We start from the raw sequence: 19,139 nt of genomic DNA, 5'->3' as shown, positions 1-19,139 counted from the left end.
GTTCATCCAGTTCAACACATGGATTAAATAAACCTCTTTGGTTTTGAGATCCTGAGGATTAGTTTCATTGGCTATTTTTCCAAACAAAGGAGAAAGCTGATCTAAATGTTTCTGCTAAAATAATATACCCATCATTTAAAGCATTATTTATACAAATGCACTTTATTGTTTTAAACAGAACAAAAGAAGAGGCAGAAAATATTTGCATATAACAAATCCTAGCTTATAAATGTAGTTTTTTGTGATGATGTCTCTAATCAGTCTTCAGGGATTTTTTTTTTTTTTTAATTTGTTTCACTGTGTCTTGAGCACTGATATTAGAGAAAAGCACATCGGCATAAAGTGTAAACCAGTGTCTCAAAACACTGGAAGAACCTGGAGAGCAGACATGATTTTTCTTATTTCCTCTAAGTAATCTTTCATAAAACAAAAGGTGATCTTTGGCATAGATTCATACTTTAAAGGCATTAATATTGCATTTATATCAGGTAAGCAACTATACAAATATGCTGAGGGCCTTGAAAATAATATTCATCAGTTAAAAGAAAATAGAGGAAGCCTGAGTGTACAGTACCAACTGAAGACAGGTTTTACAGAGTAGATGTTGGGATTTAACACACATTGGAAGTGAGAAGAAAGGACATTCAGGCAACGGTTCTTACTCCTTTACTCATCCAGTTCTGGCTTTGGGAAGAAGTAGGATTTCATGTGCTGGGCAATGCTTCGACAGCAGTAATAACGCAAAACAGGAAAAATTCTTCTCTCTCACTTTGCTAATAGGAAACTTACGGTGATAATTAAATATTATATCCATTACTCATGAGCATTGGTACTTGGGAGGGAGGTGGGGTTAACAGGGACTTGGTTAAGGGAGGTAGGAAGAGAGAGCACTATTTCCCACTGATTCATCCCCAACGGAGCCAGAGTTCCAGACTGCAAGTACCAATCTCCCTTAGGTAGCAAGTGCCCTTCAGACAGGATTGCCTTTCTATTAAACATTCCTGGGGGGCAAGCACCAGTTCTTAGGTGAATTTCCAAAGGATAAAAAGGATCTTTCAAAATTACAATGAACAAACACATATCTTTAAAATCTTGTTTAGGAAGGGTATGAGGGAAGAATACAAAAGCCAGGATTGGGGACATGATTTGGTTAAAAACTAAATGCAGCATTACAGCTCAGAAAGAACAGTAAGAGCGAAGAATGAATGATAAGGCCTCAGCACAGATCTCTGCAGGCAGTGACAAAGCATGAGGTGCCTGAGAGTGGCCATGCCGGGAAGAAGGGCAGGGCCTCGCCCGGCTACTCTGCCCCTCCAGCGGCAGAGAGCACCAGGACACACAGTGTGTGGGGTGGCTACCTTCACAGGCCGAGGCGGGATATAGGACAGGAAGCTTCCCTAGCACAGACGTTGCTCAGGGGCAAGGTAAAGACAGAATCGTGTGATTCTGTGATTTCCTCCTGAGAGTGAAATTTGGTTTTGCACTGTGGGAAGTGAGAAGGATTAACCTGGGGAAGGGCAAGAGGTGAATCCAGGCCCCATGTGCTGGGGCTCCCCAGAGGCCATCTTCCCTTGTAGCAGCAAAGCTCACTTCTGAAAAGGACCCAGATAGCACAGCCAGGGTCAGGAGCAACACGGAAAGCCAAAACAAATTTTGGAGGCACAGTGATTTCCTTCTTAACTAACTTGCCTGGGCCTGGGTCTTGGGACCCTGGTGGGGAGGACTGGAGGGGAGGGGGAAGAGAAAAGGAAGCAGAAGAGGAACTGTCCCCTAGGGAATGAGGGCAGAGCAGGGTGTTAAGTCTTGGCTTCTGAGCTTATGTGAAGTCCATGGGCTAGAAACCCAGCCTTCCTATTGGGATAGAGTGTGCACAAGTATAACTGTGTTGGAGAATACAGGCTTTATACGGAGAAACATTTCAAAGTGTCCATGACAAGAGTATAAATGGTTTCTAAAGTGAAGAGGCCCCATTCCTTTCTGTTATGTCAGGCCAGGGTGTGGCCAATAACCCCCTAGCAATTCTTGGCATCTTCTGGGACTCAGATCATTTCATTCTGTTTAGTAGGGGTTTCTGTGCCAACCAGGTTTGACCAGGTGCCTACTGGTACCAGGGAGTCTTTCTAACCCAGCGTAGTGTAAATCCAGCATCTGTTCGAATTTTGATTGAAGCAGCTTCTGCTTCTCGAACGGTCTCCTTCACAGACTGCATAAGGTTCTGGGCATTGTGAACCAGCATCTCTGTGGCCTGCAAGGAAAGAGAAACTCTCCATTACTTGTCATCCCAGAGGCGGCCCTTCCTTCAAAACCAGCCCAAGCTTGGCGTGGGCTGCAGGTCCCCCTGCCTGCGACCGGGATCCCCGTACTTATTGCATCACTGGGAGGTTAGGGGGAGCACCAAAAAGAACCCCAAAAAACCCACCCCTGATTATGTACTATACCCTCAACCGGCCTCTAGCATATACTCTTGCCTGCTCTTCAAACAAGCTTCTGCCTCGGGCTCTCACTGTTCCCTCTACCTGAATGCTTTTCCCTTGTGGCTCAGCCCTCACCTCCTTCAGATCTTCGCTCAGAAGTCACTTTGGTGAGGCACCCCTTGCCCACCTTACTTTAAATCCCAAACACCTTCCCAAGTGACAGCATTGCTCATCCTCCAAGTCTTCATTTTTCTCCATAGAACCCATCCGTACTAACTACTACACTTTATGTAAATTTTACCTAGTTTGTCTGTTTTTCCTGATTTTTTTTTTTTTAAAGATTTTATTTATTTATTTGACAGCGAGAGATCACAAGTAGGCAGAGAGGCAGGCAGAGAGAGAGGAAGGGAAGCAGGCTCCCTGCTGAGCAGAGAGCCCGATGTGGGGCTCGATCCCAGGACCCTGAGATCATGACCTGAGCCGAAGGCAGCGGCTTAACCCACTGAGCCACCCAGGCGCCCCGTGTTTTTCCTGATTTTATTTAAAATTTAAGTTCCACAAGGGCAATGATTTTTGTGAGTTTTGTTCACTGCTGTGCCCCGTGTTAGGCCAGTGTCTGGCACAAAAGAGGTATTTCATAAATATATAATTTTAACAATGAATAAAGAAATAACCAAATGAACAAACCAATCATTTGTAAATCCATGAAAATCTAAATAAATAAATCTCCTAAGCACACAAGCTTACAGGGCTAGGATCATACTAGGACTCCAGCACAGAAAGTCAGAGAACGTATTGATTCATTAGCTCCCATTTCTTAATTCTTATCTCTTTTTGAGCCAACAAAAACCAAACAAAACAAAAAAACTATTTTTGAGCCATAGACCCTTTGAGGATTTTGTGAAGTCTCTAGATTCTTCCCTGGAAAATGCTCACATCTGTAAAATTTGTCCAGGCAGTTTCTAAGGGTTCATCAGCTCTGAGAGGCATAACTCTGGGCTTAAATTCCCGGTCAGCTGATCTTTTCACTCAGTCAACAAAGAGGCTGAGGCCCAGATAGGTTAGGAGATTTGCAACCAAACTTACACAGTAATCAGGATGAGGACTGAAAACTTCTGACTTGCAGTCCTGTGTTTTTGTATTCTTCCACACTATCAGTGTCTATCCTTTTTTATTAGAATATGAGGCAGAACGTAGTAGATATTCTCAGAATACATTTGTGTTGGTTAATTAAATGACATGGTCTGAAACTACGAGTTCTATCCTTCCTTCTCTGTTTCCACCACTTCCTTTTCTTGAGATGAGACCACATGATGGGAAACAGCCCAGTGCCCACACCCTGCCTAGAATAGTCAGGGGTGAAGATCCAATACCCATGGTGCACGAGGAGGGTGAGGGTGAGAACTATTGGATGAAAACTGCCATGAAAGCACCACTCGTACTAGACCGTAGCCTCCCTGTCTCCTCCAAAGTGCTCCTGGCCTGAGATCAGGGTGGTTTCCCAAACTACCCTGTGAGTTCCCCAGGGAGAGGAACTCAAGACAATCTTTTATTTTTCCTTTTTTTTTTTTTTAAGTTTTTATTTGACGGGGCACCTGGGTGGCTCAGGCAGTAAGTGTCTACCTTCAGCTCAGGTCACGATCCCAGGGTCCTGAGATCGAGCCCCACATCGGGCTCCCTGGTTGGCAGGAAGCCTGCTTCTCCCTCTCCCACTCCCCCTGCTTGTGTTCCCTCTCTCAATGTGTCTCTTTCTGTCAAGTAAATAAATAAAAATCTTTAAAAAAAGAAAAAAGAAAAAAAGATTTTATTTGACAGAGAGAGACACAGCATCCTTGGCAGGATGCCAGGCAGGGAGCCTGACGTGGGGCTTGATCTAAGGACCCTGGAATCAGGACCTGAACTGAAGGCAGACACTTAACAACTGAGCCACCCAAGCGCCCCTCTATTTTTTTTTAACCCCTACTCAGTGCCCAATACAGTCCCACATGCATATCTGTGTGAGCCCATCTGGGCAGTTCAACTAAAGACGTGCTACCTACAGTAAGAGGACGCTAGTAGACTGGCTCACAGTAGGGCTGACTAGAGAGGAGATACGGAGGAGAAGAGATGCCCAAAGGAGGGCTTTCCCTATAGTCCTGGGCCACGTTTCCAGGAGGCAGCGAAAGAGGACAGACTCCAAAAAGTGGTTGCCAGCCCTTAAAAGAACCCTCCCACCAACTTTATTTCAGTGTCTGTCAAAGAAACCAGGAGAAGCACCTCCTTTGAGCCGACCTTTCAGCCTCAGCACATGCCTGTCTCAGGCCCCTGAAAAGCCGACACTCTTCACCTCCCCAGGTACTTCTCACCCGGTGAGCTGGGAAGCACAAGTGCTTTCCAGCCGCAAAGACACAACGGGCAGGAGTGGACGGGAACTGGAGGCCTCCGGAGAGTCAACGCCTATTCCACGGAGACAAAGAACTGAGCAGAGTCCCAAGTGTTAATTGGCACGTCACCCCAGGCCTCAGCTTCCCCTCTGTGAAGTGACAAAAGTTGCATAAGAACTTTCCTTCCCCTTCGAAGTTTCTGACGCATCTGTGCAACACAGATGCCCTTCTAAGAGAGTTAAGAGTCCATTCCACATACTGAATACTCAAGTCACAGGTCAGATTTTCACCAAGGCTGAGTTAAATCGCTATAAAGGGGCTCCAAAACTATTGGTAAGAAACCAGAAGCAGCGGACACATACCTGCTCGGACTCCTCGTCACTGATGTTGGTCCGGCCCAGCATAGTGGCCTTCACCGTGGACAGGATCTTGAGTTGGGTGCTTATGGTTGGGATTCGCTCGCATACCTAAGAAGCAAACTTAATTTAGCATGTTTCTAATGTTTTCCTTGCCCACAAGCTCTTTGAGGACACGACTTCTCTACCTCTGATTTCCTAGAGGCTGGCGTGCAGAAGGCACCCTGTAAATTAGCCACAGAATCCCACTTGGTTTCTCCCTAGGATTAGTACAGTCCCTCTGTTCAGAAAGGAAGCATTATAATTTTTTCATATGATTAGGCAAGAAGTTTTCCTGTCTTTCCCAAAGATACATGTGTGTTTCCCCTTTCTGCTATTTCTTCAGAGTTCCTCCACCTCCTTGCTCATCCAGTTTTCTCTCTCCGGCTTTCTCCCTCCCATGCCCCCAACTCAGACACACACACACACACACACACACACACACACACACACACACGCTACCCTTGCGTACCTGTAAGAGGTTGGTTCTAATCCGCTTATCTGTGCACTGCTTGGCAACCTCCTTGGCCAACCGCGTCACCTCATCTGAGGCCTTGGCAATGTCCTTGGCACACTGAATCAGTGCCCGCTTGGTACCACTGCCCCCTCTTACCAGCCGAGACATCTCAGCCATCAGCAGAGCCATGCGCTTGGCTGCTGCAATGATGTCATTGCCCTAGAGAGAGAAGCAAAGATATAATGTGAGCTCAGCCCACACATTAGGGGGCCAAGTTAGGGAAGGAAGGAAGAAGTGCAGAGAAGAGAGGAGGGAGCCTGCTGCTCTAGCAGCCTCTGGAAGGGTGAGGAGATTAGAAAAGGACTGTTCTTGAGTGATACAGACAGTACAGGAGGACAGACACTGTGCACGGGGGGCTCCTCCCAGCACTCCGTGAGAGAGACAGAGAGAGACGACCCTACTGAAAAGAGGAAGACCTGCAGATTAGTCTGGAAGGGCAATATGTGCTCCCCGCATAGCACTGAACGAGCACTTCATCTCCAGGTTAATCATGTCAATCAAAATGAGGATGGAATGGAGAAGTTGGTTAAACAGGCATTTCCCTTTCAGGAGGGGAAAGCAGGAGAGCTTGCTTGAGGGGAAAAATACAGAGGAGCCTTTCCAGACCCTGAAATCATCCTCTTCACCCTAACCCTTGTTACAAACAGCAGCCAAGGACTGTGGCTGCTGAGCTAGGATTTAAACCAAGTAACTATTATCAGCTTTGGTGAGAAAAGATCTATTTTCTCACCTAGACTGTTCCTGCCCTCCCTGCTACTGCGTCTTATTTGTCCTGTCGGCCTCAGGGAACATGTTATTTTAATTTGTCACATTTTAAAAGGCCAAGAATCAATTCCTCAGTCCTCTCAGCTAAGTGGCTTCAATTAAAGAGACCTTCAGCCAAGAGCAGAAAAGTACAAGTCATGAGTCAAGCTGTACATGGAGCCCCCACTCCAGCTCATAGCAGTTTACCTTCAATGGGGTATTTGGGTTCATTAAAACCCTCATGGGTTGTAATAAAGAGATGTATAAGAAATTTACTTTATGCCCTCAAAAGGTGCACCTTTTGGCTGCTAACAACCAGAAACAACAATCGCAATGTTCAAAACTACCTAAAAGGTCAGGCCCTACTCATTTTTCCCCTCACGCTTTTCAATTTTCTGCACAAGGCAGTGAGGCATACACAAACCATGCCCTGCTGGGCGCCCTGTGAGACACCCCCACAGGCACCCAGTGATGGCCGAGCACTATGCTGGGAGGCGTGTGACATCTCAGGCAATCACGGAGGCCACAGAGAATATGGGGAAGGGAAAAAATCACGAGAACAGGAGCAGGTTAGACATGGCCGTCTGGGCCCATCTCTTCAGGGTAGACCTGGGATCGTTCCAGGATTCATGAACTTGATTAGAAAACAGTGTGGTGCTGAGGTTAGTTATTATCCATCACTCTTCAAACCCTGTCTTCTTGCAACATGCTATCTTCAAAGGGAAAAAAGTGATCACCCTCCTCCTCCACTCCCCACACCAGTGTTGGTTCAGTCCCAAGGCCAAAGCTCTGTGGCTGCCCATCCTGCAGCCCTGAGTGCTCTCTGCTCTCCACCCCCAGCCCATCCCCCTGGAACACCTGGACAAGCAGTCAGTGAAGCCCCCTTCCCTGTGGGTTCCCGTCAAGGCCAGCATCTGCCAGGCAGCCAAGTGCAGGGCAGCAAGCAGTCCGCCCCAGAGACCCTGCCATATAAAGCTGCTTCCCACTCCGGCCCACTCCACCTGAGCCATCCGTGACAGGTCAGCAGAGGACGGGGTGGCAGGCCAAGCTCCATGGTCAGGCCAGGTGACCTCTTAATGGTCTATAGTGGTTCCTGACCTGCAAGTCATTGAGAGACCCAGAGCTTCCCAAGGGCTTTAGGGTTCTAATCGTGGCCCCGAGGTCAGTAAGAAAACGAATCCTTTCAGAAAGTGACCCCATCTCTACCCCCCACTGGTCATAAATGCAATCCAATTAATCGGGCATTAGCAGACCTATCAAACTCGTGAAGCCAGTCCTGACAACAAGGTGCAGACAGACAGAGGCCCGCCCCGCTCAGACTCACAGGACTTGCACAGATCATGAGTGATGCAATGTGTCAAGGCTGCACATGGCCGGATGCATACAGAGCAGCCCCGCCGGGGGTGCTAGATCAGTACCTTACTAGACCACTTGGTAGCTTCCCGATGCAGGGACTGAGCCGCGGCCAGAATGGGCTGGTTGACCGGCTGATTGGATGGCATTAACAGCAGCTCAGGTTCGAAATCGTCTTCCATGTCAGGGGGGACAGGGAACCCAACAGCATCAGCCGCATCTGCCTCAGCTACAACACCTACACCCACCTCAGCGGCCCGGTTACCCGGCTTTGTCGATGGCAGGGAGGATGAGAAACAGGGACAGTGTTAGTCAGAGCAGTAGGACAGGGGAGCTGAGCATCACTTGGTTTAGTAACCAAAGCTTGCCTAAGATGGGAAAGAAAAACGGCACCTCTCCAGAAGCCAGACGAACCAAACTCCACCGAAGGGGGATTCTCAGCCTCCAGCACCAGCCAGAGTCCCCACTGTTGTCAGTGAGGGAAAGAAAGAGACTCACTCCAAAGGCAAAAGGTTTCCCGAGAAAAATGTAAACCAAGAAAGCAAGTGGCATCCCTTTTTTATCTATACACTTACCACCAAAGTTAAACTTGCCAAGAATAATTTTCATGTCATAACATTTCTGAGGAGCCAAACAACCAAACAATAGTAGCTGATTACCTTTAAAAGGAATCCAGAGGGAAAAAAGTAAATGTGGCCACACAACTTGCTCTGAATGGAACAAAGTGATCCCCACCCCCCAGCCCCCACTAGCTCCTATGGAAACTGTTCTAGATCTTCTGGGACACAGGAAGTGACCTGGGTCAGCTCTGCAAGTTGCCAGACACAGATCATTATTTCCAGCAGGAGTTAAAAGATCCCAGCATTTAAAAATGATACAGCAGAAGCCACGGACAGCAAACCAGGAAAGAGGCACAGAAAACGAATGCAGTGATGAGTGAGGAGGACTTGTCAAATCCCCCACCATCAGCCAGTGGAAAGGAGCCTCCAGACTGGGCCTCACCCAGCTTCCCATCTCAGGGAAAACCCACACTTCAGACCAGTTCTCTCTATCCCCTCAAGGCCTTTGGACACAAACACCTCCATGACCTCCTCCTGCACCCATTGCTACTACTGACCCAGAAAGCTGTTCCCGGGGTACAACTTAAATCTCTCCTGTTGCACAGCAGGGTTCTCAATCCAACCTTAAGGTACATACTTCACAGATAACCCAGGAACATAGCTACTGACCAACGCTGAGTTCAGAGGAGGCCAAATCAGTACCCATGAGAGAACAGGACCTGTGATGGGGAAAGAATGGATTTAATACCATGGATGGGGATTCCGAAAGGCCAGGGCAAGCGGCAGTGTGATCAGATGTGAAATAGGCAGAGGGGAAAGCAAACAAAAGGAACTGCCTATATGAAGCCAAGCCAAGTATATGAAGAATGGTAACGCACGTCCTTCTTTAAAAAAAAAAAATTTTTTTTAAAGTAATCTCTATACCTAATGTGGAGCTTGAACTCACAACCCCAAGATCAAGAGTCACGTGCTCTACCTAGTGAGTTGGCCTGGCATCCCAGAACACAAGTTCTTTATATCAAACATCTCTAACCAAGAGGAAGAGTTTACTTGTAAGTTTATTTGAGGTTGCTATCACTCCTAAAATTCTTATCCTGCACAGGAAACCAGTCTCCAAAAGGTGATGACAAAGTTGGAGAATTCAGAGCAAACAATGGGTTCAGGTACATTCTAAACCCTTTCCCTAAATTCTGTCTCCACCAGGACTCATCAACCAGGACTCCTTAGAGGAGAGGCCAGCTCACTGCTGCTGGGGAGTAGAGTCTCAAGGTGTGCAAAGACAGACACACAAACACATACCACCCTCACCACCCCAAACACACATGGTCAAGGAGCTCCTGACTCACAGCTCAGAGTCGGCAATTCTCCAATGCTCCAAGCCTGCACACAGTCAGACCTAAAGACTCCTGGCCACAAACGGGAAAGTGGGGTAAATATGTAGGCCAATGCTGTCTGCCCCTTTGTTTATAATTCAAGTGTATTTTGTGTCCTGCTACACGATATATCTGGGTTTATTGTAACGAAATTTATTTATTTACTTATTTATTTTTTAAAGCTTTTATTTCTTTATTTGACAGAGAGAGAGCACAAGTAGGCAGAGCGACAGGCAGAGGAAGAAGGAGAAGCAGGCTCTCCACTGAGCAGGGAGCCTGATGCAGGGCTCAATCCCAGGACCCTGGGATCATGACCTGAGCCGAAAGCAGCCACTTAACCAACTGAGCCACCCAGGTGCCCCATGCTGTAATGAAATTTAGATTGCCTTTACAATCTTTGAGTAAAACCGAGCTCCACTGTCCCTTCCACCCCTCTTTCCACATGCACTGGGACTCCGCAAACGGTCCTGGAGGTGTGCACGCCCCAGGTGGAAAGGTAGAATTATAAATAATTCCACGGCCAGGCCCAACACCAGCAAGGTCACTATTCATTCCTTCTTAGAACCTAGGTTCACAGCTAACACACAGAAAAAATAGAGAGTTTCAAAAACCAAGGTCGATTTCCCAGCCTGGAAAAACCCAAGATCAGCTGCAAGTAGAAGGTCCCCCGGAAACTACAGTTAATACAAAAGCCTGAGATGGCCAAGGGCAGGAAAAGGCAAATAAATGGTGGGAATAAAGACCTAGAAGAGGGGGTCGTATTACAGACAGTTGAGAACTGAGTTAAAAGTACATTTCACCACCCGGTGAGCAAGAATATTTAGTTCTTATCTAGAAAATCTACCAAGCACTTTTTCATCACTTCAGGGGAAATAGGCAAAGGTTATTATTCACAGGGTCTGACAGGTGCAGCACCCACATTTTCACCGACCACATGAATAGTTACACTTTCAGATTTGTGGAGCTCGAGTTAGCCTGGAGGGGTCTTGAATTGGGAGGTGAGATGATTCTGAGAAAAGGACAAAGCACATAGCTCCTAAGCACATACCTGCTTTCATGGAAAACAGAAGGAAAATGCAAACACTTCAGCCAACTCTAGCAGAGCCCACAGAAGACTGTTTCACATCTGGAGTATTGATACTTAGCAAGAGAGCACTTAAAGACATTCAGCAATCCTGAGAAAGAAAAACAATTTCTAAAAGAACCCAAATGTCGCAGGTCGCAGCAACGGACACTTGCACGGACGGAGGAAAGGAACCTCCTTTCCAACATCTCACTAAGCCACGAGGAAGAAGAGGATCGTGTTATTGGCAACAGCAGGAACCAGAAGCAGAGAGAGGGTAACTTTCCAATCAGACTCTTCTTCCTGGGCTGTGTGCATGTCTTCATCCTTTTCCAACAAGAAAAGCCTCATTACTTACCTTGCTGGACCACTTGCGAGCCTCATCGTGGAGCTGCCTGGCAGCCATCATCATTGGCTGGTTGATCACCTCCCCGGCTTTCTGCTCAGGGAACTCTTCATCCTTCTCCTCTGGTGGTGGGGGCCTGGGCGGAGGGACCTCACCCTCAGGCAGAGGTGGTTTGGGAGGAGCAAGCTCATCGGCCAGCTAGAGAGAGAATTACTGGGTTGTAAGTAAAACCCTAGGAACTACTTCTCCTCTAGAACTCTTTCCTTTCCTTTAAAAGCATCCCCAGAAAAGCCACCCACGTTCATTCCATATAAGACCACCCACACGGAGCACAAGGACCACCTGCCTGAATCGCCACAGATGCATATTTTCTTCCTTGCTTCTCCACAAAAAGCCAGCAGCTAGAGTTCTGGATGAATCCCAGGGAGGCACACACAGTACTGCTAGACCAAGGCTCCCCAAAGAGGATGGATCTCATTTGTGGTCCTGACTGTTTCAGGGCAGTTGCACAGGTGACTAACTTCTCCCCAGGGCTTGTTTCCTCATCTATCAATGAGGGGTAGCTAAACCAATTGACCTCTAAGATCTTGATTCTAAGTGTCGGGAATTTGCCGATCCCATAAGAAGCCAGGCCCCAGAGTAGCCCTTCCACTGGCCCCAACCAGGCACCAAGAGCCCAGCTACAAAGAAGCAAATGAAGCTGAAACGTTGGAGGCTAGAGAAGCACTGTGCCTCGGCTTGGGCAAAAGGACCCAATTCTGTCCTCAACCAACTTAGAAACTTCCATCTTTTACTGACATGAAACACAGGAAAGTAAGTCAAGGAAAGTAAATCAAATTATTGCCTTGATGCGCTATTCCCAAAGTCCAGCTGTCTCCAATACTGTTAGTTAGAACAATTACCATTTCCTATTCTAGGATTTGTATCTATAAGTTATTGCCCAGCTAAGCCTCCTCTGAAACCATTTACCTACGGAAGAATAAATTTATGGCACTTTGGGGAACATAAAAAGAGTTGAAATTCTAGTTGGAGGAAAATATACTTTTAAAAAACAGACTATTATTTTTGTTACTAAACAAAAAAAGTCAAGTAAAGAAGACTGTACACAAATCTAATCACCTCAGTTTTGCCCTTGTCAATTGGGAACACAAAAAAAATCTCCTCGCCAACCAGGTCACTTTCTCTCTCCTCAATAACTCATCCTACGACTTCATCACTCATCACATCCACACTTGCCAAAGCCAGCGTACCTCTGCTCCAGTCAGTCCCCATCAGAGCAGGCCAGGCCCATGACCCCCACCGACCCAGCACGCCCTGCACAGAAGCACGGGCGCAGGACTCTACTGGTTCTGGAATGCAAGTCAACTTGTGTGTCCAAGGAAGCTTCAGGTAAAAGCCAAACGAAGACACCTCATCCACAAGGCTCCGAGCACAGCTTACCTCCCTCTTGCTACAGTTCTAGCCCCCTCGGCTCAGTTCTCCCCGTCACTCCGAATCTACTTACACGGAGCTGTTCAAGATCCGGAGGAGGAGGTGGGAAGTCAGGCTCCTGAGGTTGGAAGGCTTCTCTGACCTTGGCCACAGCTCCCAGGATCCGATAACCCGAGTCCAGGAAGCTCTTTTGCAGGCCTAAACACAAGACGCCCTCACTTTCACTAGGCAGGTCAGTGCCCTGGAGCACCGTCTGTCCAGCCGCAGAACTGGTTTCTATGAACAAAAGCTGCATGTGAAGCTGCCAGGAAGCACCACAGGCAGTGACTGAAGGGGAAGGGCCGGAAGGGCCAGGCAGATGCCATGAGGCCTATAGAGAGTCACAAGGGTCACAAACCAGCTAATCCCTGTGGTGTGGGCAGGGTGCCTTCTTGCCTGCACAATCAGCAAGTACTCAAGATGTTCCTGGGTGTGATCACTTCGGGCTCAGGTGGTGCTCATCACCCCTTGACAGTGAAGCCGTCAAGAGATAAGCCTGTCCAACTCAGAACAGGGAAGATGTCGTTTCAGATTGAGCAGACATCCCCTGAGGACATCTCACCTTTCTCCCGACTCCTTCACTCACCTTGGCAGTAAGTGTGTTAACCCCTAGGTTGAACTGCCACTGCTATGGTGCCCGGTCACCTGGGATTCAGGAATTCTGCTCAAACTTTTAGAAACTCCAATTAGGAAATGGAGCGTGTCCTTAGTGACGGTAGCTTGAAGATGTGAGAAAGATCCTGCCTGGGTTAGGGGTGAACAGGGCAGCCCTTCCCACTGCCTAACGGTGCCTGGATTCCACTCATGGGCCAGACACACTGGATGCTCCCAACAGGAAGGAATTCCGATGTTTCTAACCAAAGGAGTGGTAACATCTTCAGTAATACTGAAAACATGCTCACAATTCAGCTAAAGAAAATCCAGATTCTTTGGTGTAGGATCAGGATATTCTCAGAGGAGATCTACATGTCAATTTAAGCCCTCCAGATTTGACAGAAACCAAAAATATATTACAGAGAAAAAAGCATTTTAAGAAAAGCAGAAGAGAAGATATGCCCATTACATAAGCTAAATGGCTGATAAAATGGTTTTCATGCCATTTTTGAGCAATTTCCAAAATAATGACTAAACGGAGCCAAGAGCCATCTAGTCAGGCAACATGAAGAAAGCACAGAAAAGTCGGTCCAAAGCAACTAACTCGTAATGAACCTTCCAGTATTGCAGAAAATATTCTGTGCCATATATATATATATATATATTTTTTTTTAACATAAAAAAATTAATCTAGGGGCACCTGGGTGGCTCAGTGGGTTAAGCCTCTGCCTTCGGCCCAGGTCATAATCTCAGGGTCCTGGGATCAAGCCCCGCATCGCACTCTCGGCTCGGCAGGGAGCTTGCTTCCCTTCCTCTCTCTGCCTGCTGCTCTGCCTACTTGTGATCTCTCTCTGTCAAATAAATAAATAAAATCTTTAAAAAAAAAAAAGATTAATCTGGCATTCTCAAACTAAGAATCTGCAGTGTTTGCTCCCAGACGCAGTACGTGGTGGTGGCAGGGTGGGTACAAATCGTCTCAGCACCCTGTCAGCTTCCTGAGGTAACCTCTCAAGTGAGGTGCCAGGCACTGCTTACCAGGGTCAGAAATGTTTCCAGCCACAGCCTTGGCGTCCATCACCATGGGGGAGATGGTCTTGCTCAATTCGTCAGAGGCGGCTTTCACAGCCTCGCGGAACTTGGGATCCTCCGAGTTCTCCACCTCCCTCTTGGCCACCAGCAGGATACGGTTGGCCCGGCGGGCAATGCTGGTGGCCCCGGCAACCAGCATCTGTGGCTGGATGTTGGCCATGGCTACTTTACACTTGTCCAGGTCTTTTTTAATTGCTTCTTCAGAAGCATCCAGTAGAGATTTAGTATCGATAGCTTCGTCCACCAGCCCTGTCAGAACAGAAATGGAATTTTGTTTCTGTTTTAGAAAAGCAGAGACTCAAAAACCCTCTTGTCCACTCAAGGTTCTCACGTGAAAGTAGAACACCCAGAATTCTCTCCTTTAGCCCTAAGTCCTTCCTAAACAATCAAAAGCTTCCAGGTGATTTACCTTAGTTCAAAAAAAAAGTGAAGATGTCATCCAGGAGGCCATATAGATTCACGACACCCATACCGACCGTGGTCACCGGCCTTCTCGGGTCCTCTGCGGCCTGCAGGAATCGCAGCGACAACGGGAGGACGGCGTCTCCGGCCTTCACCGCATCTCCACATTATGCTAATAACATTTTCTCCCTGCCCGGCTCACTCCACAGCCATCTGTTGCTTGTTGGCAGCTGGTCTTGCCGCAGACGAGCCACGAGGAGGGTTCTAATAACCTTGACGGCCTGCTTCTTGTTTCGGTTACCTCTCTTCCGACACCCCGGGAGCTCCACTTTCATCTCTGGCTGCTAGGGACCCTGTCACGGCAGGTCTTGCAGGGACGCCAAGGAGCCCACGTTCCTCATCTCCTCCCTCCTCGCCTATCCCTCCCTGCACCGACGGTGAAGAAGGTTTGGAGGTGCCACTTCCCTAGCACAGACACACGTTTGTTGGTGGTTGGTTTCTCCTTTTTTAAAAAAAAAACTACGTAGTTGACAAGTTGAAGGAAACTCTGAGACAAGTTGTATTAAATGGTAGCTATTGTGGTTCCTTGAAATGTGAACCCACTGAAAATGACAGGGACACTTACTGTATCCACAAACACTGCCTCCAGCCTCTGAAACCAAACCCTGGTTCAGACCGAGCAAAGGCACTATTCAAAGGGAAGACAGGAGCTGTAACAATGAGCATCGCACAGGGAGGGCAGAATTAAAAGAAAAGAGACTCAAAGAGCCTCTCTTCAAACAAAGTTGCAAGGCCTGAATGAGAAGCCTCAGCCTTAATCAGGGCCAAGTACACTGTCAGGCACATGACCATCCCTTCATCCAATTACAGCTGAGTAACATAACCCGACCTGCTCGAGTTTCTCAGAACTCATTCCTCTAGGACTAGACAGTAAGAGCTTCACACACAACTCTACCTGTCATTTTTTCGACATTATCGATCCACTGGTTCTTCATGGTCTCAAAATGTTCGTAAGCAGCTTGATTTCCAGGATTCCTAAGTAAGATGCGAGCAGCTGAGATGACCTGTCAATGACAAAACAACCTTTAAACCCCAGGGCATCCTCCCACTGGAATACATTCAGCGAAGCTTTCCCCTCTCCACCTACAGATGGCACTAGAAAGCCAAAAATGCACAAGTCTTTGCAGGCTGAACACAGGAGACTTAGGTCTCCTAAGGACCTCACCCGCAGAGCCAGTGCAGAAAGCTATATAGTCATAGCCTGATTTTTGAGCAGGTAACAGAATGACAAAGGAAATGGCATTCACCTCAGAACCCACACAGAACTGACAACAACCCTCGATGTGGACTCTTCCATCTTACCAAGCACCACCAAGAAAGATACTAAAAATTACTTTAAAGTGATATGTATGAACAGTCATTAAAAAAGTAGCTGTCTACAGTTAACGAAGTACTTTCACATCCATTATCTTACTTAATTCTCACAACAACCCTATGAAACAGGACAGGTAACTTCTGCAACTTTACAGACTCAAAAACCAAGACTCAGGAAACGTAAGTGACTTGCTCAAGAGCTCCCAGCAAACCAGTTACAGAAGTTAGGGAAGGAACTAACATTTACCGAGTATTTGGTAAGTTACAGGCTTTAAGTATATCCTCTCAGTCCTCCAAATTACCCATTAGGAAGGAATTCTCTTCATTTTACAGATGAGGAAATTCAAGGTCACAGAGGATTCAGGTCCAGATCTGTCTCGAAAGCCTTACTCTTGCTGAAGCTGGTATCTGTAGTTTTCTGTTTCTCTTTTTTAGGAATCTCAGTTCTGTACAGAAATACCTATGTTCTATGTCCCACACTTTATGGAAATTTTTAAAGAAAATTATACATGTTCATATTTTGTGGAAGTACTTTTTAAAAGTTGGACACGTATGATTTTTCAAGAGAACCTAACTTGTTACATGCCACGTGGGCAAAAGATAAATAATGAAGACGTGTATTTTTTTTTCCCATCCTTTCCTGCAAGTTCCCATCAAAGGGATACATTAGCCAGTATCACAGATGTGTAAAGCCTAGCATGGGTCTTGATGTACTACAGGTACATAATACACGTCTGCCAAATAAATCTATTTTTAAAAAATGAATTTTCTATAATTTGCTTAGGGAAAATGTGCAAACATCACACTAAATGATGTTGAACTGATATTCTTTTTTTTTTTTAAAGATTTTATTTATTTATTTGACAGAGAGAAATCACAAGAAGATGGAGAGGCAGGCAGAAAGAGAGAGAGGGAAGCAGGCTCTCCGCTGAGCAGAGAGCCCGATGCGGGACTCGATCCCAGGACTCTGAGATCATGACCTGAGCTGAAGGCAGCGGCTTAACCCCACTGAGCCACCCAGGCGCCCTTGAACTGATATTCTTAAGAACACCTCTCACAGGGGCGCCTAAGTGGATCAGTAGGTTAAAGCCTCTGCTTTTGGCTCAGGTCATGATCCCAGGGTCCTGGGATCAAGCCCCACATCGGGCTCTCTGCTCCATGGGGAGCCTGCTTCCCCCTCTCTCTCTCCTGCCTCTCTGCCTACTTGGGATCTCTGTCTGTCAAATAAATAAATAAAATCTTTAAAAAAAAAAAAATACCTCTCACATATTAGATCTTAAATTCCTGTCCAATTTGTTTTCTTTTGTCCCCACTCTTCCAATAAACTGTTCACAGCATACTGGCTATAACTTGATTATTTAATGAAGTAGAAAGAAAGCAAGTCAGGAACACAACCTCAAAGAGACATGGGGAAAGGCATAAGCTATACTATGAAAACAGACTAACGTCTGGAGATTATCCAAATATCACCCTAATTATGGATGCATGTGAGCAGAGGTTGCTTTACCAGGTTTTTCCACCCTCAAAAGTTATCTATGATCATTGTAGGAAACTAAAACATAAAAATGATTTTGACACCTTGTTGTTTCTTTCATGACAATATTCAGTAAGTGTTCAAAATGTACAGAAACTGATTTGTAATTGACCTTTACTGAACACTACACGGTGGGTACTGAAACAATGAAGAGTGAACAAAATTCAACCTGGGGTGTGAGTTCTCGGGCCGTCTTTACTGATGCCTGAATGCCTTCCACTGTGGCTTTATTAGCAGTTCCAACAGCGGCCGCCTTCTCCGCCGTGGCACCAAGCCTTCCTGAATGGTGCTCGAAGTTAGCCGCCCTTTCATCAAATACCTTGAGGAAAAACAAAGACATTAGGAACACTTATTTCAATAAAATGAGTCAGGAAGCCTAAGAAAAACTCTCTCTTGAGCAGCAACTGCTCAAGCAAAGACTTCACAGATGACATCAAACCCTAGTAACTACGACCACAATCTGGCGATTGCCAGGCCCTGGCCTTGCTCTGTCTTCTCAGAGGCTTGGCCATAAGCATCATGCACACACTTGCCTTTCCGTTCAACCAATGCTTACCAAGTGCAGAGAGGACATACAGCACTGTGTCATCTGCAACAAGGAGTTCACAGAGTGTGAAGACTTCAAAAATCCCTGTTTACAAAAGTCTTATCCTGTGAAGAGGACAGGCAAGCCCACTCCAGGCTCCAAGGTGTGTGGAAAACTCAAGAATATCCACAGTCCTAAGCTGAACTCCAGCTTCTTCAAGGCAGCATCCCTCACATATCCATTACCATTAATGTTGTAAAAACTCTGCCCCTGACCTCCAGGGGGAAAAACGATAGCTGGTGCTCACACTCAGGCCCGACACTAGGGCAAGGAAGGCTGCTTTTTATTCCCCCGCATACAAAACCGTCTACTGAACTGTTCATTCACCTCTCAAATTTAAAAAAAAAAAAGAAGAAAAAGAAGTTAGTTTTTTCCTTTGACACGGTTATTATGTGAGGTTGCATACAATGAAGGGGACTATTTAACTCCAATAAAATGACAAAAGCGCATCTGTCACTTGTTTGGATAACAATGCTTGAAAACACAAGGCATCCCCAACAGTGCTGGGTCAGGTTTACACTGTACAAAGAGCACGTCAGGAATAGCCATGGCAGGACCCATCCTCTTCCTTGCCTCCTTCTGAGGGTCTGCCTGCCCTACTCGGAGACAGCTGTCTAGCTCCTGGCGGACCACCTCGAAAGCCCTAACAGGCTCCCGGTTCAAGAGCAGGCTCCAATCGCATTGCCAGGGCACTGTGTTGACCCACTCAAGTCTCTTCCCCACACTGGCCCCTTGTTTCAGTTCAGTCACCTGGGTTCTTGCCATTTAATGCTCAGAATCTCTGTCTAAATCTCTGATCTCCTAGTCCCCTTCACCTAGCCTGTCCTTGTTCCTTATCTTGGCTGGTCTCCTGCACTCTGGATCCACAGGTCTTTCGCTTATCCTAGTTAATCCACCCAGTTCCAGCCCTGTCTGCTGCTTCCTCTGATTTAACAGGCTGCTTAGCCCACTTTTCTTATCAC

General features: G+C 46.7%; 1 protein-coding gene across 2 annotated transcripts in view; it reads right to left on the bottom strand.

Moving 5' to 3' along the window:
* Positions 1 to 143: 143 nt before the first annotated feature.
* VCL (vinculin) overlaps positions 144 to 19,139 on the bottom strand; it is a 115,973-nt gene continuing 96,977 nt past the window's right edge. The window contains exons 14-22 of one of the 2 annotated variants that reach the window (XM_059397856.1): positions 17,761 to 17,910; positions 15,639 to 15,747; positions 14,228 to 14,530; positions 12,633 to 12,757; positions 11,141 to 11,326; positions 7,852 to 8,055; positions 5,645 to 5,848; positions 5,140 to 5,244; positions 144 to 2,245 (exon numbers count right to left, since the gene is read on the bottom strand). In XM_059397856.1, coding sequence (XP_059253839.1) covers positions 2,099 to 2,245; positions 5,140 to 5,244; positions 5,645 to 5,848; positions 7,852 to 8,055; positions 11,141 to 11,326; positions 12,633 to 12,757; positions 14,228 to 14,530; positions 15,639 to 15,747; positions 17,761 to 17,910 — 1,533 coding nt within the window. In that variant the 3' untranslated portion in view covers positions 144 to 2,098. The remainder of the gene's footprint in view (positions 2,246 to 5,139; positions 5,245 to 5,644; positions 5,849 to 7,851; positions 8,056 to 11,140; positions 11,327 to 12,632; positions 12,758 to 14,227; positions 14,531 to 15,638; positions 15,748 to 17,760; positions 17,911 to 19,139) is intronic. The other variant, XM_059397855.1, reaches the window with a different exon arrangement.

Source organism: Mustela nigripes, chromosome 4, assembly GCF_022355385.1.
Source record: "Mustela nigripes isolate SB6536 chromosome 4, MUSNIG.SB6536, whole genome shotgun sequence".
In the NCBI taxonomy this organism is placed as follows: domain Eukaryota; kingdom Metazoa; phylum Chordata; class Mammalia; order Carnivora; family Mustelidae; genus Mustela; species Mustela nigripes.
This window is presented reverse-complemented; position numbering and strand designations above follow the sequence as displayed.